We start from the raw sequence: 27,525 nt of genomic DNA on the forward strand, positions 1-27,525 counted from the left end.
TACATTCCGTACACTTCCTGATTTTGTCAATATTTTGTAGAGGAAGTGTGCATGGCTCTATACCAACTGAACTTTTCTTACTTACAAAAAAGATAGACACTATGGAAATTGCATTTACAAGGGAAGAAATTGAAGTATTTTAATTCAATTAATTGACGTACCCGAAATATGTGGTGCATGTCTATCATTCAGCATTGGATAGATTCGGAAACCCGGGCACAAAACAACTATTGCTAGAAAAATTTGTTTTCCAATAGCCGTCGCTCAGGCAGGCAACGCCAAGAGTATTTCTGCAATGGAAAAGATGCTATATGAAATATTAAATTCCAAAAGAGCATCTTTTTAAAGAAGAAACACTAGCGTAAGCACGAACACAAAGTGGGGAAGGATTGGGCAAAATCATCATCTGATTTAAAAAAAATTCGATCGTCTACGATCTTCTCGTGATTTGACATGGCTTTCCCTCAATCAATATTTTGCGTGAGATAAATATACACACATACAAATGTATGTATGTAAGGCGAAACGTGTTTTGTATAGTTTTTTTCTTCTTATTTAATACACATCTTTACATGCATACGTATTGAAACACGAAGATGGCTATCAAATACTGGGACTGACGCTGCTATAGAAGAACTACGCTTCACAAAATGACAGCCACCTCCAGCTGCGTAAGGGGAAACCTTCCTTTGCGAATGCCGTATTTCGCTTCTACAAAAAAGTGAGTTTAGTTATTGCTTTTTTAAGTGTAATAAACGTCAACGAATTATTGTGAAATTTTGCATGAGTCTTGGAAAAACCGCCACTGAAACTGAATGTGAAGGTCGCATTATCAGTCAACTAAGGCACTCTGTAAAATAATAAAGAAAGGAGGAAATGAGTTGTGAGTCGCATTGCCCATTAAAACGTTTCTAGGCAATTTTGATATCCTAGCATTTGCCTTATTCTTAAAGGAAGAATAATTAAGTCCGTGTTGTAGCCGCGAAAGAGAAAGCGGCATTCATTGCCATTTCCATCCAACTCTGTTTCAAAAAATTGCAGACTTATATGCAGCTTATAGACATGGCCGGGACTGTATATTGAAGTCGCTAGTAAGTATATGCATAGGTATATATGAAATATTTAAAAATATGCTACAGCGTCAGTCTCGTTATTTAATAGCCACACCTCGTACAAATGCATTTACGTCAACTGAAAAGTTGTACTCCGAGTAGAACTACTTGAAATCAATTGCTTAAAAAATTACCTTCATCCACTCATTCAATTGCGGGCACCGAAGATCGCCAATGGGCTAAGACCTACGCCGGTGGCAATGACAATGATGTTTTCATGAGTTTATAAGCGGCTGCCTAAATACCTGTTTGGCATACGTGAAAAAGGTGTTGCGCAGATAAGACGTTTCCCATTGCTTTATCCGCTTACAAAGAAGACCTACGCAGCAATCGTTGGAAGATCGAAAGCGGCAAAGAAAGCAAAACAAAAGTAGTAACTGAGCAAGAAAGAAGGAGAGTGAGAAAGTGAGTGCAAACAGTAAATAATTAAACAAGAAAGTTTTCTAAGCTGTTAATTAGTAACCGGTAAAATAAGTTACATTTTTTGGTACTGTAACATTTTTTCAAATGCGGGAAGCCAAATAAAATTACGTTCCGTCGTAAATTTTTGGTCAAAAATACATATTTATATAAATATGCATATGTGCATGTGTATTTGTTTCTATAAACATCAACAATTAATCTACATACAAATTGTGGCTAATGAAAGTGCGACGCAATTCGTAATTTTTTGTTTGATGCACGAGTCCTGTTTTGTAAATATTTTTTCTGTTATCAATTAGAACAATAAATTACTGCAATGACCGGTTTTACAACAAAAAAAAATAAATAAGTGAAAAAACAGAAAATGAAATATTTCTAATTTGTTTTAATTGCCACTGGTTTTTCCAAGAATAAAGTAATTATTTAAATACATTTGGTATAGATTCAGCATAAGTAAGCCGATACTTCTCAGAATATGAACCTGTGCATTTATACAAAAACAAAAACATAAACTCTGTGTATATGCAAAAAACTAGCAGCACTTGAACGCATATGCATGCATATATCGACACATTTATAAAGGGTCTTTCAAAAGTGACGCCTAGATGTCTGCAGTGAATACCTCCTAGACAGTACTCCATTCTTACCTCATTTTTGGCATTTGCCAGGTAGACAGATGTGCAATTTTACACAATAGAACAACGCCATAAAATTATTGGAACTTATTATGAAAATTTCCGATCCTTAAGATCTACATAAATGTGGCTAATGAGAGTGCGGCGCAATTCAAATTTTTTTGTTTAATGCGCGAGTTCTGTTTTATAAATATTTTTTCTGTTATCGATTAGTACAATAAATTACTTTAATGGCCGGTTTCTGATTTGTGATTTTTTTGGTGAAAATAATAGTTCGAATTAGTCGGCAATTCAAAGGTTGGTGGGAAAAATTGCAAGAAACTGGTTTTGTCCAGGATAGAAAAGGTACTGGCAGACCAAAAACTGTACGTTCTGTTGAGAACATTGCTGCTGTAGCCTCAAGAGTTGCTGAACAACCTTCAACATGTTCGTGACCTTCTCGACGTTCTCACCGAATAGGCATTCATGAATTGACTGTTTGGCGGATTTTACCTGTAGACGACCATTTATTATGGTGGATATTTAAAAATGATGCCATATCATTGTTAAGAGTCGTGTTTTGAATAAATATAGTTAAACCTGAAGGAATTTTTACTTTTTTTATTTTAAACGCCTTTTGAAATACCCTTTATTTACATATTCATTTAAATATAAATTCGTAAGAACTTAGTTGTGATGAAATAATTATTTTTGCGAACGTTTGAACTTACAATATATACATACATACATACATATGCACATATTTACTACACATAATCAAATCACTGTGCTGAGAACCTTAAAATGCTCTAAGCCAATGCTGTTGCATTCAGGCCAGCCTGCGTTTGCGGATTGTTTATTTCGAAACAGTGTGCTATTTCCACAAATGTAGTGCAGAAATTTGTCGGTCTCTTCATAGAATACCCAATCGGGCTTGGCAAAATCTCAGACGCATACTTTGCAAACAATAAATAATTTGACATACGCAGATACTATGAGCCTACAAAAAAGGATATACCACAAATTTTGACTATTAATTACCTTTTTTATTTTATTTTATAAAAATATACATATGCACGTAGTTTATACTATAACAATAAACATTTAACGCAAAGTTTCATACTTTGTAAAGTATACAATTCATAAGATTTCAGCAAATTTTCAACAAAATTTCGAAATTTTTGATCAGCATTTTTAGCAAACTCTGGATATGCAGTTTTATAGCTCGTTTAAGCTTAGTGCAACAAATTGTACATTTCACGTGGCTCAAAGTTCACTTTGATTTTTGACAATTTTTTTTTGTTGAAATGTAAAGAGTTCACGCTATTTAAGAGGTCTCATTCACCATGCAATATAAGCGGCACTTGGTGGATGAAATAAACACACTTCAAAGAATGACAAATAATCTACAGACTTATTGTGAAAAATTGAACATGGAGGCAAATCGGCAATAACGGTTTTTCGTTGAGGGGGCAAATTATCGAAAAAATTGCAAAATAAACAAGGGAATATTACGTACTGCTACCTGGGGGTGGTTCTTCTATGCACCTAAAATGCTTTTCCAGAAACATGTACATAGAAAAAAGGAAAAAACGCCGCAATGTCAAGTTTAAACTTCACTTTGAATAACTTTTTTGAAAAGAAAAAAATACAGTTAGGTGTGAAATGAGTAATGTTTCAATCAGTCTGTCGAGCTGTCCAATGTTATGCGGCGCAGGTATGGCGGTACTGCATGTTTGAGAATGTTGACAAATTATGCATTGCAATAAAGACAATTTTGAAGCATCTAGGCTGTTAGCTTATTTAGTTTTCAAGGTTAGTGTGAATTGTTGTTTACCTGCACATTGTTAACGGTAGTTCAATATTCACATTGGACCAAACGGATTGGTCAGAAGTTTGTGTTAAAAAGATAAAAATCGATATCGAGAGCTTATTTGTTTTCCGCCAACCTTTCCAAAGTATAGTAAAAATGGACAAATCAATGTACTTTTGTATATTTTGCAATGTTCATGTTTTTACAAAGGCCACATAGCTCATTATTCAATTACCATATCGTTCATATCACTGGACTACGAAGCGCTTCTGTACTAACTTTTTTTTTGGCAAATGGTCACCTACCCGATGAAATGTGTGAGCCAGTGCAGTGTCTGTGAAAAAACCCAGGAGCTGTTTTCCCGCAAGTTTCTCTACATTCTTTTTCAAACGCATCATTCACTGTTTTGACTTATGGAAGACGAAATGGGCCATATTACGGAAATTAAAGAAAACTGTCAATCACACCTTGATTTTAAAACGAGTTTTATTATTGATTTCAACACGCCTCAGCGCCAGACCAAAATGTTGCTTGTTCCGATGTCATTCTGTTTAGATTCATTCGTCATTTAGATAACAGTTTGGCTCGAAGAAAGTATTTCTTTAGCGACTCAAACAACGCAATTGGCTTGCTTTGATACTTGTGAGTCCCCATACGCTAGAGTTAACATTCTTAATGTTTCCGTGCGTGATATTTTGTTGAAAACCACAAAAAAATCATACAAATAAACAACTAAATTGGACATAGAGAATTCTCACGCACTGACTTTCTTACAACGCTATCTTACGCATGCACTCGCAGATAATTTGCGCTCAAAATTGAATGACTCTTATAAACAGCTGACAGGTTTACTAAACTAGACACACCCTGGGTTTACAGGTTGGATGCGAGAGAATTGCCAAATATTTTACTGCGTATTGAATGGAAATTATGTTTAAACTGCAATTCCTTTGTTTATGTGTTTCATTCTTGTGTATGTATATCTAAATTTTAGACGCCGGCAGCCATTCAATTTGTCGCGATAATGACAGGCTGCAAAACATTGTTGCGATTTTTCGATAAAAGATAAAAATCACATTTAGGCAGAAGTCTCTGCAATCCGCAGGCATGCAGAATGCTTAGGGAACGCGGTAGCGAGAGAGATATCTACATTTTTCCGATAGTCAAGCTGCGATCAAGACTTTGACGACGCCATAGTGCAGATCTATATTAGGAGGTGATCAAATTTCTCAGGTGGGTTCCAGACCTCTCGTTGGAGGTCTTATAATGGGATCAAAACGGCACTTTAGTGCTACTTGGGAGTGCCAGTCTAGTACTTCAACCATTTCACCTACCTACCAACCTTGGAGGCGGCATCAAGGAAAAGCATCAAAACATACACCGAAAACAGAAGGAGGAGCTCGGCCGAACACCCAAAAAGTTTAAGCCCCAAGTATATTAAAAGGTGATTTTTTAAGAGCTATAGGAAAGTTTTTCAAAAAAACACACGTAAAATTTAGAAAAATGCCTGACATTTTTATTTAAATCGATAGTAGAGTCCATATAATTTAATGTTTGAAGATTATTTCATGCAAATGTTGACCGCGACTGCGCTTCAAATGGTCCATCCGCTTAGTTCAATTTTGGCATACACTTTCCAATGTTTCGGCCGGTATCTCACATATAAATGCTTTAATGTTGTCTTCCAATGCGTTAATTGAAGCAGGCTTGTCTGAATAGACATGAGCTTTAACATAGCCCCACAAAAAATAATCTAAAGGCGTTATATCGCACGATCTGGGTGGCCAATTGGCAGATCCCGAACGTGAAATAAAATGTTCACCGAACTCGCCTCTCAACAAGTCCATTGTGTCATGCAAGTCAAGCTCTTGCATTTTGGGCAAAAAAATCGACAATTCTGCTTAGTTACATACCCATTGATCCAAAAATAAGCTTCGTCGCTGAACACAATTTTTCGATAAAAAAGTGGATCTTCGGCCAACTTTCTTAGAGCCCATTCACCAAAAATTCTGCGTTGCGGTAGGTCGTTAGGCTTCAATTCTTGCACCAGCTGTATTTTGAAAGGCTTCACACCTAAATCCTTTCACAAAATTTTGCACGTTGTTGAGTAACAGAGGCCCAATTGCTTCGAACGGCGACGAATCGATAATTGATGGTCATCATTAACACTGGCCGATACAGCTGCGATATTTTCTTCAGTTCGCATTCTACGTAAGCGTGTTGGGGGTTTGATGTCCAATAATGTAAATTTGGTTCTAAATTTAGTCACAATAGCTCGAATAGCCGCTTCAGTGAGTCGATTAAACTGACCATAAAATGGAAGAAGCGCGCGATAAATTTTCTTAACAGAACACGCATTTTTATAATAAAATTCAATGATTTGCAAGCGTTGTTCGTTTGTAAGACGGTTCATGGTTAAATTTTAGACCAAACTGAAGATGTTTGACAGTGAAACAAAACACGAAACGTGCGTCAGCTGTTTAAACCAACTGTTTGAAAAGATAATAGCTAAAAAATCACCCGTTATATTACATATTTATTTGTTTACTTAGTACAACGAATACCACAGAGTAACTTAAAGCTAATTATGTACATGTAGTAAATTCAAAAGCTAAAAAGCGGAATTCAAAGGATTGAAAAAGGAAAGTTGAAACAGAAAAGTTAAAGAAGACAGCATAACTAATAGCATTAAGTTCTCCTATATAAGAAATATACGAATAATACGAAAGTATAGTTAGTTCTCACATAACCGCCATAAAGCGGAAGTAAGCTACGGAGAGGACGTTGAGGAACATTAAATCTGAATCGTTCGAACAAATATGGTCAATCAACTGCACTATTGATGATTTTTTAAGTAAAAGAAAGGATAGACACACGAATTTCCAGAGATTTAAGGCTTATGAGTAAGACACCAGAAGGATGTAACGGTACGTGCTTACTTAAGTTTAAAGAGCGAAGAGGGAGTTAAGGAATATTTTTTTGAACTCGTTCAATCTCCTTAGTGGCAAATTGATTTATCGGTCACCATAATCGTATGGTAACAGTTCATTCAAGATGTGGTCTAATAAATGTTGTAGAGAGAAGCTTACAAGTATACGGATTAGAAAATTTAGAAGCGTTACGCCACACAAAACTTAGTACGGAGTAGGATTTTGATATTATATAGGTGATATGCCTAGCGAAAGAAAAAGAGAACCTGTTATCGTTACTGCAAAATACCTTTACGTCATCTGATATAATTTGTAAAAAGTAGGAAAAGAAACGGGTCAAGGGCACTACTTTGTGTTACTCCAGAGAAAGGAGCAAAAGGGCTGAAGATACTGCACCTATTGTAACAACACAAAGTCTATTACACAAATAGCACAAATGCTGATTCGAATGCTTTTAAGAAGTCTGTATTAATGCAGCCCACTTGAAAGTATCTTTGAAGTGTTCGAAGCAATCGTTAATTGGTCTATAATTTCGAAATCGTTCTGCCATTTTTAAAAATAAGGGAGTATGGATGTAAGCTTCCATTCGTCTAAAAAAGTACGAGAGGTTAGGGATTTATTAAATACTAATTTTAATTGTTTCTTTAAATCCGGACAATCCTTTATTAGTACGTCGGAAAGAGTTTCTCCATCCATGAGAGTGGTAGATTTGAGTTCATTAATACGATATCTGATTCACAAGATGGGACTATGTCCACAAAGTCTTGAACGAAATTAGATTTAAAAATGTCAACAAATAAATTAACTGAGTCACTTATGCTCTACGAGGAGGATTTGTCACCCAGCAAATACCATCGGGTATGCTGGAGCAATCCACCTTCGATTTCATATTGTTTAATAATAATAAAGTCATTTAACAATTTTTTGCGTAATTTTTTGGAGCGCAAAATGATAAGAAAAACAATAAAAAATAGTAAGAAATTAACTCATAAGGCTACTTTAACTTTAAAATTATGAGTGTTTTATTAAACTAGATGAGGTTTGCAATAAAATAAATATTTTTTCTCGAACTTATCTACTTTATATTGTTTCATCATCACTTCCGAAAATTGAGATAAACACTTACTCATTTTTCATTGTTAATATTATCTGACTTTGTGAGAACAACAACAGAAAAGAGGCTACAAGAATGATAGATTTGCTCTTTAACCCCTTAACCTACGATTAAGATAAGAAGATGTTGGGTCGAAATCGTATATAAGCTCGCGCAAATTTTTTAAATCATCTAATTTTAACTCACACCATGTCACTCACTTCTGGGCCGATCACCGTAAGTGGGCTGTACCCATAATATTTACGATTGACCCGATCACCGTACGTGGGCTATGCCCGTAATTGTAGGTTAAGGGGTTAACTATGGTGAAAAAGAAAATAGTGAGGGGAACTTCGGTTACCATGCCATGGTAAAAAGATATTTACATAATTTTATTTGCCACTATAGCTAATGGCCAAACATGGTAAATCTATTATCCTTACTTTCACGGTACTTGGGCGATTCGGCAGCCGGATTCTGCTCGATCGCTTCACACGTATTCGCACACTCGTCGAATCAGAAGTTGTTCCGACGGCAACGAAGTGCCATTGGTTAATTTTTTTCGTATATCACTAACACATACTCAGTTTTTGTGTAAGCACTCCCAAGTGGCGTCAGTCGATCAGCTGATTCTGCAAATTCGGTGAGAACCGAATAACGGTCTGTTAAGTAGCATACCTCTAAAAATCTTTTCACCATGGAAGGAATAAGTGTTGCCAACTTGTAAAATATGTGTTTCTAATGTTTTTCAGCTACTTGCATATAAGCAACAACGAGCGTTGGATGGTTAAATTCCGTGCACGTTTTGAGCATAACTTATGTAGATGTATTCATTCATTTGTAGTCTGCTGCGTTTGTTATTTTCCCACAATCTTTATTTAGAAAAATAGTTAGTTCTTCATGTCTATGACACTGTACGATCGTGATTTAGCCACCCAGCAAAACTTCTGCTCAGCTGCTAGCTCACTTTACTGCCTTCTATCGAAAGGAGAACCGGTGATTAGCTGAGATTTGCTGAGATCTTCTGATTATGTGATGCGTCATTTTAACTGCAGTCTCGTTGATACGAGTATTTCCATTCTGTCGCCTCGCTTAGGTTCAGTCAATTTGCAGCATTCTACGCTAACGAAACTAGAAATTTTGTACACACAGACGCTTCCTGTTTATTTCAGTATTTTAATATTTGGCTTTGTTTTGGTGTTTCCACGAGTGATAGTAATTAATTTTTGCTTTGAACTTGAGCGATTCACACAGTGATCATCCGGCGAAAAGTGCGTTGTACGTCTTTACCCTTGGCTGGGTTCCATTGTAATTAAGTATCTGCATTGACGTATTGTTTTTGTTTTTTTTTATAGATTTTATTGTTTTTGTATTGTTTGTGGTTTTGACATTTTTGTGCGAATCGGAAATCGTTCAGTAGTTCCAAAAATGTCTCATCTAAGATTATCGCGTGCGTACTACAAGGTCTGATTTTCATAGGAATTTCCTTCGGATAGATTAATACTATCAGTAGCGTACGAGGAGTTCATGATAAGGCCGATTATTCAAAAACATCGAAAGCGAAATGAAATGTGTTGTGTAAAGTGTTAAATGTGTTTTTACACACATTTTTAGGCACATTTGTAGGTATATTAGGATAGTAGAACAAATTTTTTTTTCTAGGTGCCACCCCCTCAATTTGTTATATATAAAAAAATGATATCCCAGCTTTATTTAAAAAATAATAATTTAAATAATTGTTATGGTGACCCCGAAAAACACCCAAAATTGGAAAAAAATAAAAATAAAAGTATTTATCCCGGGAAGCATTTTTGGATAATTATGAAGAGCAATTAAAAGATCAGATTAAAGAATCGTCGATTGATCTTTATATTTTTAATACCAAATTTGTGGAAAAGTGAGAATTAAGTGTTTTAAAATCTTGACAGCACGGGTACATATTACAAACACAAACAAACAAAAAATTTAAAAAAATTGTGCTTCATATTTTTGGCCAAAGAACAAATTGAGAGGGTAGCATCAAGAAAAAAAATAAGTTTTTAGACCATCCTAATGTATATAAATAAATAGGTATATAAAATCAAAAGACTAAACGGGCTTGTTTACATTACAATATTACAATTTACTATGAATTACTTTGTTGTGTTAAATCCAGATTGAAACATTTATAAAAGTTTGTGTTGACATTCAAAAGTCGCGACTTCTACAAAAGTTATCAGTACTAACCACGAGAAATTCAATGAAAAATACTAATCTCTACATTTTTCCTATTCAGCATTTTATTCAATTACTACCAGGGCCGGATTTTGTCAAGCGCTGTTTCAGGTACTTCTACATTCTTGAAAATATAAAACACAAAAAATTTTTTAAAAATGTAACACAAAGTTATATGATATATATATATATATATGACCTGGTCTACGAAAAGGTACCTTACGTGCGAAAACAAGTTTTCGAGAAAACAGCAGTTAAAGTTTAAACTTCTAAAAAAATCAGTCTTTTTCGTATTTGTACTTTTCTTCAAACTTTTAAGCAAATTATGACTTTCTGGTTTTCACCATTTTAAGGAGCCTTTCACACACTATTCGAATCAACAAAAAAGTGAAAAATGATTTTTTGATACGTAAGGTACCTTTTCATAGATCAGGTCACATATATATTTATAATTGACGCGTACATCTTTCATTGGAGGACGCTCTTGTGGTGTGCTTCTCGACGTTGTTCCACAAATTGAGGGATTTACAGTTTTAACTTGGCCTCGAACGGCAGATGGTTTGTTATGATGAGATTTTTCATGGAGGAAAAACCTTTTCTATCGTTTTGATGTTTTGTGCCAACAACGGGCTTCGAACTCAAGCGCTACCGAATGGTAATTACGCACAATCCCAACTAGGAGTTCGCGGGTATTTTCTGAGAAGGGAGATTTCATTTGAATCCCGAGAATAATTGCTGCTTTTTGAAGTTGGGTAACTCACAGGATAAACATGTTTCAGAGCACTATGCTGCCACTAACACCTAGCAATGAGGTGACCATAATCAAATAGGTTTTATCAATAGGGTTTACGAGGTGTAATGGATCATTTATGCTATAAAAAAACACAGGCCCTATGCAGAGCTTGCTGGCGTTCTTACTAGAGATTACCCAATGAGGTAACGCCTAAGTTTAATGATTACTGCAATATTACATAAGAATTAAATTGAATAAAAGGCAATTGCGTTTCTTCGCTTCATGTCAGATTTAATATGGTAAAATAAGAAAACAGTTATTTATTAAATTCTATATTTTAAAATTCATACGGTGAAATGTTGCTAGGCCATGATTTAAGTATGGAGGTGGGTAATAATATTTTTTTTATTTTTGCATTTATTGTCCAAAAACATCTTGAATATTTTTTGGTACAGTACACGGAAAACTAGATACTCCGATTACTAAAGGCATCACATCATCCATGACAATTTGCCATACAAAGAAAAAAAAATTGTTACTTTTTTTTCCTTGGGCATTATAAAATCTATGAAATTTTAAGACTTTCGCCAAAATATTTTAGTGAAAAAAATTTTAAGATTCACATGAGCCTTCATTATGATCAAAAAATTATTTTTGTCCACATTTGTTAAGCTGGGGAAAAATATTTTTAATAATATAAAACTCGAATTATGGAGGTGCTTTCAAATACACCCAGCTCACGTAAGCCCCAATGTGTCGAGATTGAAATATAACATTTTCGAGGAAATTTTCAAATATCATAAATTTTAGAGCAAACGATTTCAGCCTATAGATAGATAGACTTTCTTCTTTATTATGAAAATCTACATAAATATCTTCAAAATTACTTATTAAAGAATATACGACAATGACCTAAATGGTCGTCTGCCGGAAAAACATAATTAAATTGACATTGAAGGCTAAACTTGTTCCAAATAAAATAGGCGACGCTTTTTTTTTGTTTTTGTCCGGACAACTAGCAACTACAGCCCTCAGACATAATTAAGTCCATTGTACTGCACTCGGCTTCCCTTTTAGTTTTCTTTAAATCTACCCGACCTCCGAAGAAATCTGAGTAGATCTTTTAGTGCCAAGGAGCCAAGGTGGTCGCTTCTTAACACAGACGCACAGGAAATAGACCACTGTCTCATCATTTTCTTCACAAGCAGGGTAGAGTACACTGTCTGAGATGCCTACCTTTTCCATGTGCTTTGCCCACAGAAAGTGGCCCGTCATCAGTCCAACCCGCTGTCTTCAGTCCCTTCTGCTTAATGACAAGAGGATTTGCGACAGTCCCACGTGACCCGGGACCCATGTTATCATCAGGCTATTATATCTACAGTTCAGCCTGGATTTACAGGACTCGACTACCCCTGATGTAGTTGAACGGCTGTCAAAGGCCATGATGTCAGTTTGGCTGTCGCTGCAGACACATATAGATCTATCTCTCCATATGTTTTCCACAATAAAGTTCATCGGTTCTTGAACAGCATGCACCTCCGCTTGAAACACAGATGCATGCATTTCAAGAGCGAAGTGCAGTTTTGTCCCGCGCAAAGCTTAATTATACGAGTATTCAAACAATACACAAACTAAACTATTCCATACGTCTGAGCCAATTCCATTCAATCTATTAATAACTTCATCTCAGTCTAAGTAGAATTGCCCAAAGTGCTGGTATCTGAATTGTTTTAAAATAGGGAACTTTCCTAAGAAGTGTCCTATGCTTTCTAGTTCGTCTAAGTTACAAAGAGAGTAGCTTAAAATTGTGTGGCCTCTGGCCTAAAAAATCCAAGAGTTTTTATAATTTTGAATCGTATCGTTGAAATAGCTTTTACCAATATTATGTTCTAGGGCCGTGTATATGCGAGCACTTATCAAAGTTCAGGTTGAGATTTAATTTTCTTTCTAAATCCTGCTTGGCCCAAAAGATTTGTCTTTGTAGGATAATTTTTGAGAATTTATGTGGCAAACCATTAGGATTATAATCAAATAAAGTCTTATGAATATGTTGGTGAAGTTGCAATGTATACAAATGACAACTTGGAAAGCCAGTTTCTAAGAGGGCACAATAAGACAATGTATTTGCAGATAGGTTTAAAATTCTTTTTAAAAATGCAACTGAGGTCAAAACCCAAAACTTGAGTGGCGTAACTTTGCGGCGTAAAGATTTCCATCACTCAAAAAATTTTTTTTTTTTGTAAAAAAGTTATTCAAATACATATTTGGATGACTAATTTTTTGCCACCTTGTATACGGAATGCCCTCCTCTTCCCGTGTATGCATTTGGCCAAGCTGAACTTGTCAGCAGAGTTGTTTTATTCGCAAATAAACAATATTTGCCTACTTAGTCCAATGTTGTTTAGGTATTTAAGAAGCCTGTCTCTAGTAAGATTTTTCAGTTATCCGAAAATTTCACCATTTTTCAGGCTGAGGTTGCAACTATCATGGAAGCTGTAATGCAGCTCTAGAACGGAATTTGATGAAGTTTCGTTTTTATATTTAATGGCACGTGGACGAGCTGAATGGCTCTAATATTCAATTCCAAACTTGGGATTTCACTTTATTTGGTTAATTTTATTTTTGTAGTCTTTATGCTTTCTAAATTATCTTATTCTTATTTTTTGCAATAAATGAAAGAATTTTACCTCATAAATTATTTTATTTAATGAATTATTCGTGATTTGAGTATAGAAATAAAACTGCCTTACTCATACATACACAGTTTGTTCGTGAAATGCATTTTTTTTTGCTACTCAAGCGCCGCCCCTCTTAATTAATCATTGGAAAAAATATTAATATATATATGTAATAAAGCTAGAAAAAATTGATGTGCTGTGAAGCAGGTAATAAATGGCATTCTCGGAAATTAGAAATATTATCCTAAGAGGTGGAATCATATTAAAAGATGTACATACAGACACTCATATGTATGTATGCAAAAAATGTTAGAGATTCAACTGAAATAATTTTCAAAACTTAGCATGTGAAAATAATATTACGTATCTATTCATATACTCATCTGACAAGGCATCAAGGTCTGTAACTATAGCAACACAAATTACGATAGTAGGTTAAAAATCAACCAAACAAAGCAAAAAAATGAAAAAAGCAACCACTCGAAAAGTAATTAAATTAAACTCAGAATCCGCTTAAATGGTAGGTATTGGGGGTAGAAGAGTGCCGCACTGCCTCCTTAACCGGTTCGAAATGACGTATTTTTATGAATGTTTACCCAACACATTCGAGCTGTTTGCTCAAATGAGAAACGCGTGCATATGCAAGTACTAACACATGGGCAGAAAAGTACCGGGCCTAACAAAGAAACCACATTTTTTTCAAAATAAGCGTTATTCATCAACGTAATTTCCAAAAAGAATAACGCAATATTCCCGCGTCGCTCTAACATTTCAATACAACTTTTACGATTTATTTTTGCCTCAAAATAGGGCTCAGCTTCAGCGATAACATCTGCATTCGAGCGAAATTTCCTACCGGCGAGCATTTTTGTTAGGTTTGTGAACTGCCACTAGTTGCTGGGAGCCAAATCTGACGAATACGGTGGATGTGGGAGCAATTCGAAGTTCAGTTCATATAGTTTTGCCATTGTTTTGATTGACTTGTGACACGGTGCGTTGTTTTGAAAGTGAGCAAATGCGGCACCCACTTTGAACAGAGCTTTCTCATAGTCAAATGCTCATCCAATATAAAGTCAACACGTTCCTTTTGATATCTTCATGATGTCAGCTAACTCACGCAACTTCACTTTTGGATCATTTAAAACTATTTTGTGGTTTTTGTTGTGGTTTCTAGTGTTACCGCTTCATTTGGACGTTCACTGCGTTGTGCGTCATTGGTGTCTCTACGACGACGTTTGAAGTTAGCAAACCATTGTGTTATAGTTGTTCCTGATGGAGCGGAGTCCGCATAACACTTTTCAACCCATTGCTTCGGTTAAACGGTGTTTTTTTTCATCAAAAAGCAATGTAAAATTTAAACACGAAACTCGTTTTGATGAATTGTTCACGAATTAATGAATAGAATATCATGGAATATTAACAGATGTATTTTTAAGATTAGTACTAACTAGAAAAGAGGCGATTGCAATAAAACTAGTGCCATGTATGGTACGTGTTAGGCTCGTGACTTTTCAGCCCATGTGCTAGTATATGCAAGTATGCGTGTACTTATGTACATTAAAATAGAACGTTTACGAATGAAAAGCGCCTGTAATCTGTTAATTTGGACACCGAGTTGATTTCTATTCCAAGGCCCGTAATATGGGCCCCCAAAATGTTGTTATTATTAAAACGCATACCTTTTTCCTATATATATTTTATCTGCTCATTTTAAATGCCCCCTTCTTCTTTTTATATGAGGAAGGCGTTAGTCCTGCGAATCGTTTTTAAAAATGAATTATCGCCTTATTTCGATAACTTCGTACCATATATCCGATTTTTTGAATTCTCTAAGAAACTTTTCTTTATAAGACGCAATTTTTTATCATAAAATACTTAAGATCCCCTTGATGAAGAAGTTCTTAAAAAATTTTTAAGCGAAACTCAGATGATACACTTTCGAATGGTAGTAACGCATAATACAATTAAATCTAAATCTGACTCACGACATATCAGATAGGAGGCTGTGGAGTATTAGCATAGATGTGCATTTTTCAACTGTGAAAGAAATAAGATGTAAGTAATGTTGGTTTTTTTATATCACTTCTTTGTGTTTAGAAAGGAAAGAAGATACCCCAATTCTTATCCTGAAATTTCGGCAATGTTGTTGAGAAATGTTTTGCCGAACACCCGTAATTTTGCTCTTGACAACCCCGGATAATTGCAAATGTTGCGAAAAAGAGTTTCTTCTCCCACATCTTTCCACCACAGATACGCCATATGTTGCACTATAGTGTGATATGTTTAAACTCGCTACGTGTTCGCCCACTTTCTATTACTTTGTGAGAATCGCGGTTAGTCTTGAAATGCCGAGTCAACCATACCCAAGTAATTATTTGGTCTTTCATGCGTTATAGTCAGGGCATTTGTGACTGAACATTGCACAGGTTGGTAGGCTCTTCCATCGTCTATTTGCAATGCTTTAATTTTGAGACTTTAGCTCTGCTCTAATCTGGCTGAAGGGTCGAGCGGATCTAGCTCCGCTTCGGGGGAGCTAAGGGAGGATTCTAGTCCACTCGCCCTCTCGTTACTCTTGTTGTGATACCGAGGCATTGACGGAGCGAGCTGAGTTACCTCTATGCAGCGATTTTTCTATAGTACTAACTACTAACTCACGCATATCCGTTTCTGTGGACTTGCCTTTTACTATATCAATGTATTGGGATTTTGAACGAATTTCTCATCCTTTCTCTAAGATATAAGCCCAAAATTCGTTTAAGACTTTGAGGGCAGAAGATGTGAATTTATAGGCCTTCTATGTTATCCTGCTTTGGAAATAAATATGAATTTTAATCCTGTCCAGCTGAGTGGAATATAGCAGCAAGATACGTTTTTTTTTGCAGAGTGTGTCTAGCTTTGGCACAACAGCATCTCTGAGATTCCATAACATGACCGAAATAATCATGTCTGACCGTTTCGCTTTGAGTGGTTTGAAATGTTTTATAGCCCAGAGAATCTTTTCACTAGACACGTTTGAATTAATTCAGTTAAGGGTTGCTTACTTGGTCCGTAATGGTTTGGTGTTTGTCAGTATTTGTATATTTCGTGTGTGTATTCATAAGTATGTCTAAGGATGCAGTAGACAAATGGGTCAACTCATCATTGACATTAATTCGAAGTTTTTACTCGTAATATTATATTTTAATTTTAAATCTTTCAACTGTTAATTTTAAAAGTCTTTAGAAATTGATGATCTTTGCCACATATTAGATTAGAATTTGTTTGCCTATTATGAACTGCTATAGTTCCTTAATGGAAATTTTGCTGCACAGACAAAACATTGCCATGTCAGATACACTGCTTAGAGATAAGATGACGAACTACTTCTAACGCGAAGCAAACTGGTAGTAGGGTCTGACTGCAGGGATATTGCATATGTTTTAAAGTTGGAAAAAAATAGAATGAAATTGCTAAAATTTTTCATAGAAGTCTATTTCTTTTACATGTATATGTAAACGGTCTGTCAAAAGTAATGCCTAGATATCAGTAGTGAATAATTCCTAGATGGTACCTTTTTTATGCCATCTTTGACATTGGTCAGGTCGACAGGTGGATACAAGGCGTTTATTGCAACTTATTATGCAATTTGTCGAACTTTAAGAACATCATATTGCAAAATTCGTAATTTTTTTGGTGACAATAATCGTTCAAATTTGCAGGGGAATACCCATCCAATGTAAATTTAAAATATACTGTTTGGTGTGGTTTTTGGAGTGATAGAATAATTGACCCGTTTTCCATTAAAGATGAAAATAAAGGAGCTGTTATTGTCAATGGACATCGCAATAGGCAATAGATTGAAGATTTTTTGTAGCCCGAGCTTGAAGGAATATACATAGATGATATTTATTTTGAACAAGACAGAACCATAAGTCCCACAACACGAGAAAATATTGCATGTTGCGATCTCAGTTTCCTGACCGATTAATTTCACGTAATGGTGACATAACTAGCCACCTAGACCATGCAATCTAACTCCACTAGACTCCTTTTGTGTTTTTTTTTTTAAGTAAAGTCCATGGGATTTTTTGAAAAATAAAAGTCAGCCAACAATGAGTCCGGAGCAGAAATACAACATTCGGATCGAGATTGCTGAACTGAATGCGATAGTGTGTGAGCGAGTGCTTCAGAAGTTTAATTACACAATGGTGGTATATACCTATGAAATGAGACTCTTTTTTTCAATTTCAAACGTTTATTAATAAAAAAAAGGTTACAAAGTTTATCTTGAAAATAATAGCCATCGCTAGCGACAAATTTTTCCCATCGCTTAGGCAATTTGTGGATGCCGCGCTAAAAAAATTGGCCGTCTTTGGCCGCAAACCAATCATCGAGCCATTTTTTGGCTTTTTCGTGAGAATTGAAGCGCTGCACATACCGGTATTTTGATAATCTAGGCGGCCAAAACTATTTTAACGTTTTTTATAGTCTTAAATACTTTTATTCATCATCATTTAGACAATGGACTTTTTTTTATTGAACTATTATATTATTAACCCTTAAATGACCGTGGTATATTTAAAGATACAACCATTTTGTACTAGAATAAATAGAAAATGAATTTTTTTTTGGGTATTTATAGGTTAAATTATATAAAATAATGTTTTAATTATTTATTATCAAAAGGCAAGTTTCACAGAAGGTGTCAAATAAAATACATTATTTGAACCAAAAAAAAAATTTAATTCAATCAATAATCTTACGTCAATAAGAACTAAAGCAAAATAAAACAAATTAAAGGAAAAAATTACAAATTTTCATTATCTGATAAATCAGATTCGTTAGGTTGGGCCGGAATGAGTAAACTTAACGTTTCCGGTAAATATGATTTTAATTTTCCTCTTTTCACATTTCTAGTGCTGCTAAATAAAGGGTCCGAACTTAAAAAAAGTCGATTAAAAATGTCTCTATTGCAGTTTTCTCGGGAAAATTTTCTTGCGAAGTCTTGGCGGTAAGTTCTAAAATGTTTATTCCTTGCTTCTGCAGCTTCCTCCGAAAGTTGCCCAATAGGCACCAATGCATTTTTTATGATTAATGCACCATGCACAAGTATTTTGTGCATTGTCGGTGTCATCGGGTGCCATGGGTATAATTCAACGTACAACTGAGCTGTGTCAAATGCATATTTATCATACTTCTCCGAGTCCACTTTATGTCCGCATGAAATTGTTTCCAATATGACTTTTAACCGATAAATGAGATCATAGTTGATTCCGGTTATTTCAGCAGCTAACTTTGGATCTTCGAAAAATCTCCTGCTTGTGTTACCATCATTCGTGTTTCCAAAGTTAGCTTTTGGCATATCAACAAGCAAGCCAGTCTCGTTACGGAATCTCCGTTGGATTTCAAGTTTCCTGTCTTTCTCGAGCGTTTTTTCCGCTTCTGTCTTTCTTTCTCTGTATTTTCGAACAGGCAACTTGTAGGCAAGATGGAGAATACTCTCAAAGAGTCTTATCCTGGCGTGCAAAACAGATAAACCAAACTCAAGGCATTCGTGCTTAATATCGTGCTTTAAATGCAGCTGATTAAAATCTTTGGATGTAGCGCCACAAATATAGCACTTATTGGTAGAAGTTGTGCCAGAAGCAGCGTTGCACACTTTGCCATATACCATTGTCATGACGAACACGTGACTGACTTTAAAGGTTAAACTATTTAATTCTAAATCCGTAGCTGACAGCGATTTCAAAGATTCAGTTACGAAGTCGATTTCCTCTTTAGTTAAGTCCACACTTTCTTTCACAAACCGGAACCTCAAAGGACGACAAAAACGAGCTGAAGAGGGTGTTGGATTTTCCCAAACGACTTTATCACTTTTTCCACAGACTAACCTTAATGGAACAAAACAGGTTTGGAAGATATTTGAATCACAATCAGTATCACTTTCTTGTTTTTGTTTAAACTGTGACTGCTGTGAGCCGTCGCATCCCCATTTACAAATAAGTTTCAGGGACAATCTTTCTTGTTCTTCAAGGATTGAAAGAACTTCTTCCAAATAAGTTAATAAGCGTTTCACTGTAACATCGGCCAAGGGCTGTAAGTCACATTCGGCACTAGTGCATGTAATTCTGATAGATTCAGTAGGCGGATACAATTCATTTTTTGCTTTTTGAATAAGTGTGTAGCAGGGAAAATTTTTTTTACATGTATTCCTTATAACTTCGTACTGAGCACTTGTTAGATCAGCATCAATCATCATTTTCAATGCTTGCATTGGTGATAAAGAGTGGATTTCTTTTTTCTTAGTGTTTGAAAATGCCTTTTTGTATTTTGTCGCACGTATCGGAGAGTTTTGAATGTCTTTTAATACTTTAGAAGCATCTCTCTTCCCACTTTTGATTAACTCTACTGAAGCAGCATGCATAATCAAGTTTTTGTCCTTTACTGTAGATCTGAGTTCTGCAGTTTTGCGTCTTTTAGATCTTTCACCTGAGTCACTGAAATCTTTCTGAGGACGGCCACATCGTTTCGGTATTGCTGCAACAGTTAATTCAAAACCTCCTTCCAACCAAGATTTGTACTTTGATAGGAAAACATCTTCCTTTTTATGTACTTGTAGCCACTTTTTCTTGATTTGTGATTTAAAATGTGAAAAATTGTGCTTAAGAGCTGATATCTGTTCGTCAGAGTATTTTTCACTTGACAAAAGCTCCTGTTGTAAAGAGTTTAATTTTTCGTCCAAATTTGGTAAATTCTGAGCTTGCATGCGATCGAATAGGTATTTTCGAGTCACAATTCGAACCCCTGAAGTGCCTTGAGAACCTTAAACAAACCAAAAAATAGCAAGTATAGAAAACGCTTTAAAAAAACTGTTCCATGAAACTTTTGAAATTCCACAATTAATTAATCTGCGGTTTTCCGCGGCTAATTCTACTTTATTCTACATCTCAAAGCATATGTACACAATCTGAAAAAAAAATTCAAGCTTGGACGAACTTGGAAGTATAACTTTCAGCTTAACAAATAAAAAAAATATGTGTAAAAAATGCACTATTTCTCCTTGTACGGAATTCAATAAATTACGTTATTAATGAACAAAATCTATAAAATATTTATTTAATTTGGAAAAAACATACCTGAAGCTTCAATTTCCATCATTAAAACGAGACATATAACTTTAAATAAGTTCACTTTACTTTTTTGAAGATTTGCTGCTTGCCGAACGCCGAGCGAGATATGTGTAGTGTGATAAGCAGTGAACTTTTGACTGCCAATACGGCGGTAGCGCACGCGACGAAAAAGCGCGAGAGGGGGTGAAGTGAATACTCTATTGCGTTATCTTTATATTTTATTCATTATTGAAATCAATTAATGCATTTTACAAAATTGACTTTTGGCCGCCTAGATTATCAAAATACCGGTATGTGCGCTGCTCGGAAATTGCGTGGCCCATCGATGCAAACAAATGATAATCGGAAGGCGCGAAGTCTGGTGAGTAAGCTGCATACACCAGCGGTTCCCAATCCTACGTCTCCACCAATTCCCGGGTCGCTCTAGTTCGATGTGGTGGTGCATTGTCATCAAGAAAAATTACTTCGTGACGCCATTGGCATATTCTGGGCGTTTTCGGTGTATAGCGCTCTTCAAATCGGACAATTGTCATTGGGAGTGTTCACCGTCAACTGTTTCGCCTGGTTTTAATAGCTCGTACCAAATCATACCACGCTAATCCCAGAAAACACACAGCATTGCCTTGCGGCCGAAGCGATTTGGTTTGGCCGTTGTTTTTGGCTTGTGGCCGGGCGGACCATACGATCGTTTACGCTTGGGATTGGAGAAATACACCCATTTTTCATCACCCGCAACGATTCGATGCAAAAAAGACTTCCTTTTGAACCGGGAGAGCAGCATTTCACAAGTGGTTTCACGATGCCCGCAAATCGTAGTTTCAAGGCACGAAATTCGACATTTTTATGATCGACAAAAATGCATTGTTGTATGAAACGTAACAAACAATGAACTGAATATTGTTGATAAATGACAGACGAAAATAACAAGACTTTTGGGAAGGTTTAAAAATACTCCTAGAAACATCTATGGACTAATAGCTAAAAGTCTCATTTCATAGGTATATACCGCTATATTCGTAGCGCTTTTACTGAAGACTTTTATTTAAACAAAAAACAATAGTTATATCAATAAGTTGATCAATTATTTATTCGTAATTGCTCTTTACAACCTCTTCCCACCTCTCGTAAACTGTGGATACCGCTCCGTCGAAAATAGCCTTGTCTGGTGTCAAAGAAGTTGTTGAACCAGTTTTTAAGGACTTCTTTGTTATCGAAGGTAACACCCTTCATATGGTTTGGCAGGGAGAGGAAAATATGCTAATCGGTCGGTATAAGGTCCGGAGAATGCGGCGAATGCTGAAGGGCCTCCCATTCGAGCTCTTGGAGTGCGGTTCTGACGACTTGTACAACATGGGGCCTGGCGTTATCCTGAAGGAGTATGGTTTGACCATGTCGAATAACCTCATTCACGCGGTGTAACTGGGCAATGCAGAGCTCCTTGGTGATCGTGTCATTCTTTTCGAGCATTTCCCAGTGCACCATGCCCTGCCCGTCTCACCAAACACATATCATTATCTTCTTTGGATGAAGAATACGAACTCAGAAGGCCTTCCGCTGCGGGACGTGTCATCGACGTCAAAGTCGTCATTTTGGAACTTTGCAAACCATTTCTGTGCTGTAGACTCGCCCATGACACTTTCTCCATACACGTCGCAAATGTCCCGGGCTGCTTCGGCAGCTTTTTGCCTCGATGAAAAATTAAGAAGAGCAGGTGTCGAAAATGTGGATTTTTGCCTCCTGGGTATTCCATTTCTAAGCCTCGAAACCAATAAAAAAATAAACAACTGAAATATACAATCAAAATTGTTTTGTAGAGCAGAAAGAGTTCTATCGAATGAATACTTATCCTTTGCCAAACAGTGAACAAATCATTGTAAAATAAAAGAAAATATAAAAACGCTACGAAATTATTACCCAACATAATAAATAAAAATAGTGAAACCTGAAAGAATCTAAATTGTTACATATTTTATTTTAAAACAACATTTAGGCGCGTCTTTGATAAGACATTTTTTTTTAACGAATTGGAAGATCTTAGTTCTGCAGAAATAGCAGATATTCTAAAATATTTAAAAAGCACACACCGGTTTTAGGAGAAATAGGGAAAGCCCCCCACGTGAGATCACAATGGGCTATGATCCTGAGTGTGTCCCATAGGGCAACCGCTTCAACCTAACCTAACCTAGGCGCGTCTTCCAAAGGCCCTTTATTTGTATAGTATTTGTTTGTAATTATTTATCTTTGTACAAGGTGACGCAAAATTAATAGTCCAATTTTGTTTTGAATCACTTCTTAACTAAATACCAAAAAATTGTTTTGCGTGAAGAAATTCTTTATTTTGACCTTTACGCTTTCATTGCTTGTCCGTCAGTATACTGTAGCGATGGGGTGATTAATTTTGCGCCACTTTGTACTATACATAACTTCTTATATTCGATATTTCATGACATTTTTTTCCACAGCCAACTCACATTCGATATGTGGAAATTTTTATTCCTCTGCATTGCGGCTGTTTTAGTGATGAACTCTGAAGGTAGTACACAAGTTAGATCACAAATCTTGCCACAAAGTGCATTGAAATATTCTATTCCATTAGCACGCAATCATAAGCGATCTGCATCTGGATATGCTGGTAGTAGTGCTGGTAGCAGTGCTAATAGCTATGCAGGCGGCTATGCAGGCGGCAGCGCCGGCGGCTACGATGGTGGATTCGATGACTACGACTACGGTTATGCGCCCGACTACAACAACTTCATAGATCCATTTCAGTTTCATCAGCAGTTAACAGCTCGAATTTTGGCCAATAATGCTGCACAGCAGCAGTGAGTAAAAAGTTCTTTCGCTACTTAATAAAAAATTAACCTCTAATAAAATAAACAAATAAGACTGCCTGGTATCTAACAGCTATGCCCTGCTAACATCCTTTTTCCACTCAAAGATCTTTGCTCTATGTATTTTCTTAGCGCTATTGCATCGGTTTTTTCCTCTGGCCAAGCTATGGCAACCGCTGATGCCTCTCTCCTGCCAAACGACAAGTAATTAATACAATTTATGTGAACGTGTTGTTGTTTTCTCAAAGAAATTTATTTACATACATATATCTGTACATATCTGTCTTTATGTAATGCATGCATACCGTCTTTTTATGCCCTGTGATATTAACAAAAATTTGATATGTGAATTTTTAACATTATTGTTTACAGTCGAATTCAACAGCAAATCGCTCAGCAACAGGCCTTCTTCCATAACCTTAACCGTCAAAACTATTACAATAGTGCCAACAGATATGGCACACCCAATCGCTATGGGTCTAATTCTGCAGTCGCTGCTGCTTCTCTTGGACCGGGTGGATCATATCACACGGCCTCAATCAGTCCTGAGAACCCGGTGAGTGGAATTCAAAATTAAATCACAAAAAAGGAATGCTAACTTAAAATATTTTTTTGCTTTCTCCCAGGATATACCGAACATAAGTAATCGCTTCGCTGGACCCTCGTCGCCAGGTGGTTTTAAGGGCGTTTCAGTCAGTTCGTTTTCGAGTAGCTCTGATATTGATGGTCAAAAGACTAGTCGTCGCGGCGCTCAGACCACAATCAATGACAATGGCAAAATCACCACATATAGGGTGCAATCTTAAATACTCTAAAATACTCAATTGAAAATGTATTTTTTGTTTAATGTGAAAAATTTTGCAAGTATTTGTCTTATACATATCTACATTTATTATTTGTGTAACGTTGCAACAAAATTCAAATTTATGTAAATTATTGGGGTAGTGTTAAGTTTCCAAATTGCTATTTATGTTGGACAGTCTTGAAATACATTTTATATACAATGTGAGTGATATTTAATGTGGTTTTTTAATGTGTACAGTACGAGCACCTTCAACATCTCGATGTCTTGTAAATGAGAAGTCACAGCGGGCTCCAATGTGATGTTGATGTGATGTGCTGTTATTATCATTACCATTGAAAGTGTTGCCCGCCGACCTAACGCATCTATTTTACACTCTTAATGAATCTAGGTATCGTGTAACACATAGCCTGGGCCTAGGTTCGCTGGGACTATCAGTTATTGGAATACCCTGCAGATGCTTACTTGGTTTGTGGATAAATGGGAGCCAATTTTTCTGTAGAATTCTTGGAGTGCGCTTTTCTTGTCTATGGAATACACAATATTCGATAGGATTCCCGATACTTTAGTTTTAACACCTCGCGGCCAATGTCGTTACTTATCATCATTGATTTACAGATACTGCGTTCTGTTGCAGATTTTATTCGACGTTACAGCTTGCTTGTTTATTGGGTAGAAAAAAAGCCTCGGTGAATGTGAATGAATGAATGATTTTGTAAGATAAAGTATCAAATTCATTTGAATTATGAATGGGTTATGGTCGAGCAATTTAATCACCAAATGAAACGCGTACACAGTAAGGCCGATACTCCATAAATTTGATGGGGATTGATTAACATTTATGAAGAGTTCCAATCCAAGCAAAATGCCACCACCTCGAATAGAATCGACTTGCCCAAGAGCAATTACTCGTAACCCGTGCTTTTCACTCGACATATAAGTGGTGGTTTGATCTCGAGCGGGAAATCCCAAGAAATTATTTATACAAAGGATGGAAAAACAGAGAATATAGTGCTTACTAAGGTGTTCGATTGCTCCCCCTGGTGTTCATTGCTCCCCCTGGATCTTAAGATGCAACAGGAAGTAATAAAAGCAATGTGTAGACTCCATAAAAATGGTTTCTGGCACGAAGACGGAACTTCGGGACACAGAGAAATCTTTAAGTTGCTATCTGAGCAGTATCCACTGTTTTTGGTACCTAAAAACGACCTGATACCCACAGTTTCATTTGGAAGGAAATTTGATCTCAGATCTCACGCAATGGAGCAATCCAAGATGCATGCAGGGAGGTTTGACGGATATTTTCTTTACCGATGGGTCCAAGAATGAAATAGGGTCTGGAGTCGGATTGTACTTAAACGATAGTAATAAGTATCACTATGCTATGGGGGAAATGGCAACTGTTTTGAAATTTTTACCATCCTGAAAGTAGCCGAATGGATAATCGAGAGAAGATGGAGCGGGAAACAGATTGGAGTCTTCAGTGACAGTCAGGCTGCACTGAAGGCCTTGAAGAACGTGAAGCAAACCTCAAAGATTCTTCAAGAATGTAAGAAGAAGCTTAATTCTGTCGCAAGACAAAACAGGCTTGTACTTATATGGATTCCGGGACATTCCGGTGTTCAAGGAAACGAAATTGCCTACAAATTGGCCAACCGTGGATCAGCGGTGCCTCCACAAGGGCCAGAGCCAATCATCGGAATCAGTTCCGCAGAAATCATGAATTGGATCAGTGATTATGTAGGCAATCTACATAAAGAGCGATTGTCCGGTCTAGAACGCTGCAGAACTGCCAAGTGTTTTGTGACAAGTCCGAACAGAAAACTGTTAAACTTTCTACTAAAACTTAGAAGGAAAGACGTTCGGTTGATGGTCGGTATCATTACAGGACACAACCCATGGGGTCAGCATATGACCACCATTGGAATCATTGAGGACCCAATGTGCCTGTCGTGCTTGGAGGAGGCGGATAGCACTGAGCACTTTCTCTGTGAGTGTCCTGCCTTTGCTAGAGCACGGCTACGAGTTTTGGGTTCCGATGACATGAGAATGAGTAATATTCGTTCTCTAAAACTATAGGGTATTTACAGATTTGCCAAAGAATCTGAAAATTTCTCACAGGACTAACTATCTCTATCTCTGTCTCTATTCTTTCCTATTTCTTTCTCTGATACTTGTCTTCTTCCCTCCTTGACTATTTACCCCCTTTCCAGAGCTTTAAATACAATGGGCTTTTTAGCCAGAGTGTTTTAGGAGCCACCAAATCTCCTGGTCTACCTTGGCTCGACCTTTTCAAATTTCAATTTTCAATTTCAAGGTATTAGAATAAAAATCTAAAACTTAACTGAAGGCAGCACATGACGGGTATTTGATATTGGCGAAACTTCGCATTCAGTTTTAAGCTTAAAAATTAATTCACAAAATATGATTCTTGGTTTAACTTAAACTATTTTTTGTTTGAATATCACTCTTGGCAATTTCTGCTAATAACATCTATTGGTACCATTTATTTATTTATACACATATATTATACCTATGCAAAATAGATTTCCGTTGCCCATAAAATATATTAATTACATTAAATACTAAATTTAATTAAACTTTTAAAACGTGCGCAGTTTGTTTCCGTTTAAGTAAAAATACACTTTTTTGCTAACATTTTTACCAAAAGAAATTAAATTTTTCCACTTTCCTCACCATTTACAAAGGGAGTGCCAAAAGTCGAATGCCATAAGTGAGCAAACCTTTATTAATTGAATCATGTGATGGTGTAATACCATATGACTTTACTTATTAAGAGTTTCCTAAACAAAAAATGTATTCTTTCATAAAAGGCAGGGGTTCATCATAATCTTATTTACCCCTAGTGTTTTTCTGGCAGAAGTCTTTGCGATCCTGCAGGCATGCAGAATGCTCAGGTAATGCAGGAACGAGTTATATACCAATTTTTTTTTCGATTGTAAAGCTGCGATCAAGGCTCTGACGACGCCATTGTACGAATCCGAATTGGTCAACTCCTGTAAGGAGGAGATCGAATATCTTGAGTGTGCAGGTAACATTTCTCGGAGGGAACAGAAGCCCCAAGAGGGAAATTGCTGATGAGATCCATTGAATTGGTTTCAGTCGTCTCCCACCCGGTCATCAGCACACCCCTGACTGCTGTTAAAGAGAAA

General features: G+C 36.3%; 1 protein-coding gene across 5 annotated transcripts; it reads left to right on the top strand.

Annotated features, from left to right (window-relative positions):
- The first annotated feature begins 1,356 nt into the window (after positions 1–1,356).
- LOC129248049 (uncharacterized) lies at positions 1,357–24,565 on the top strand. 5 transcript variants are annotated; one of them, XM_054887469.1, is made up of 7 exons: positions 9,051–9,293; positions 10,261–10,310; positions 23,182–23,252; positions 23,316–23,541; positions 23,683–23,754; positions 23,923–24,106; positions 24,177–24,565. In XM_054887469.1, the coding sequence occupies exons 3-7, from the start codon at positions 23,198–23,200 to the stop codon at positions 24,354–24,356; spliced, it is 717 nt and encodes a 238-aa protein (XP_054743444.1). In that variant the 5' UTR covers positions 9,051–9,293; positions 10,261–10,310; positions 23,182–23,197; the 3' UTR covers positions 24,357–24,565. The 5 variants fall into 5 exon arrangements, with proteins under 5 accessions (XP_054743443.1, XP_054743444.1, XP_054743442.1 ...); XM_054887465.1 differs by lacking the exon at positions 9,051–9,293 and adding an exon at positions 9,395–9,449; XM_054887468.1 differs by lacking the exons at positions 9,051–9,293; positions 10,261–10,310 and adding an exon at positions 1,357–1,517.
- The last annotated feature ends 2,960 nt before the right edge of the window (positions 24,566–27,525 follow it).

This window comes from Anastrepha obliqua, chromosome 5, assembly GCF_027943255.1.
Source record: "Anastrepha obliqua isolate idAnaObli1 chromosome 5, idAnaObli1_1.0, whole genome shotgun sequence".
Classification (NCBI taxonomy): Eukaryota; Metazoa; Arthropoda; class Insecta; order Diptera; family Tephritidae; genus Anastrepha; species Anastrepha obliqua.

Excerpts from the sequence above, each read along its gene's own strand:
- LOC129248049 (XM_054887465.1), top strand. The coding sequence starts at position 9,414 with ATGTCTCATCTAAGATTATCGCGTGCGTACTACAAG. Across the intron at positions 10,311-23,181 it reads TTTGTCAAGCGCTGTTTCAG|CCAACTCACATTCGATATGT; the intron begins GTACTTCTACAT and ends TTTTTTCCACAG. Across the intron at positions 23,253-23,315 it reads TTTAGTGATGAACTCTGAAG|CACGCAATCATAAGCGATCT; the intron begins GTAGTACACAAG and ends CTATTCCATTAG.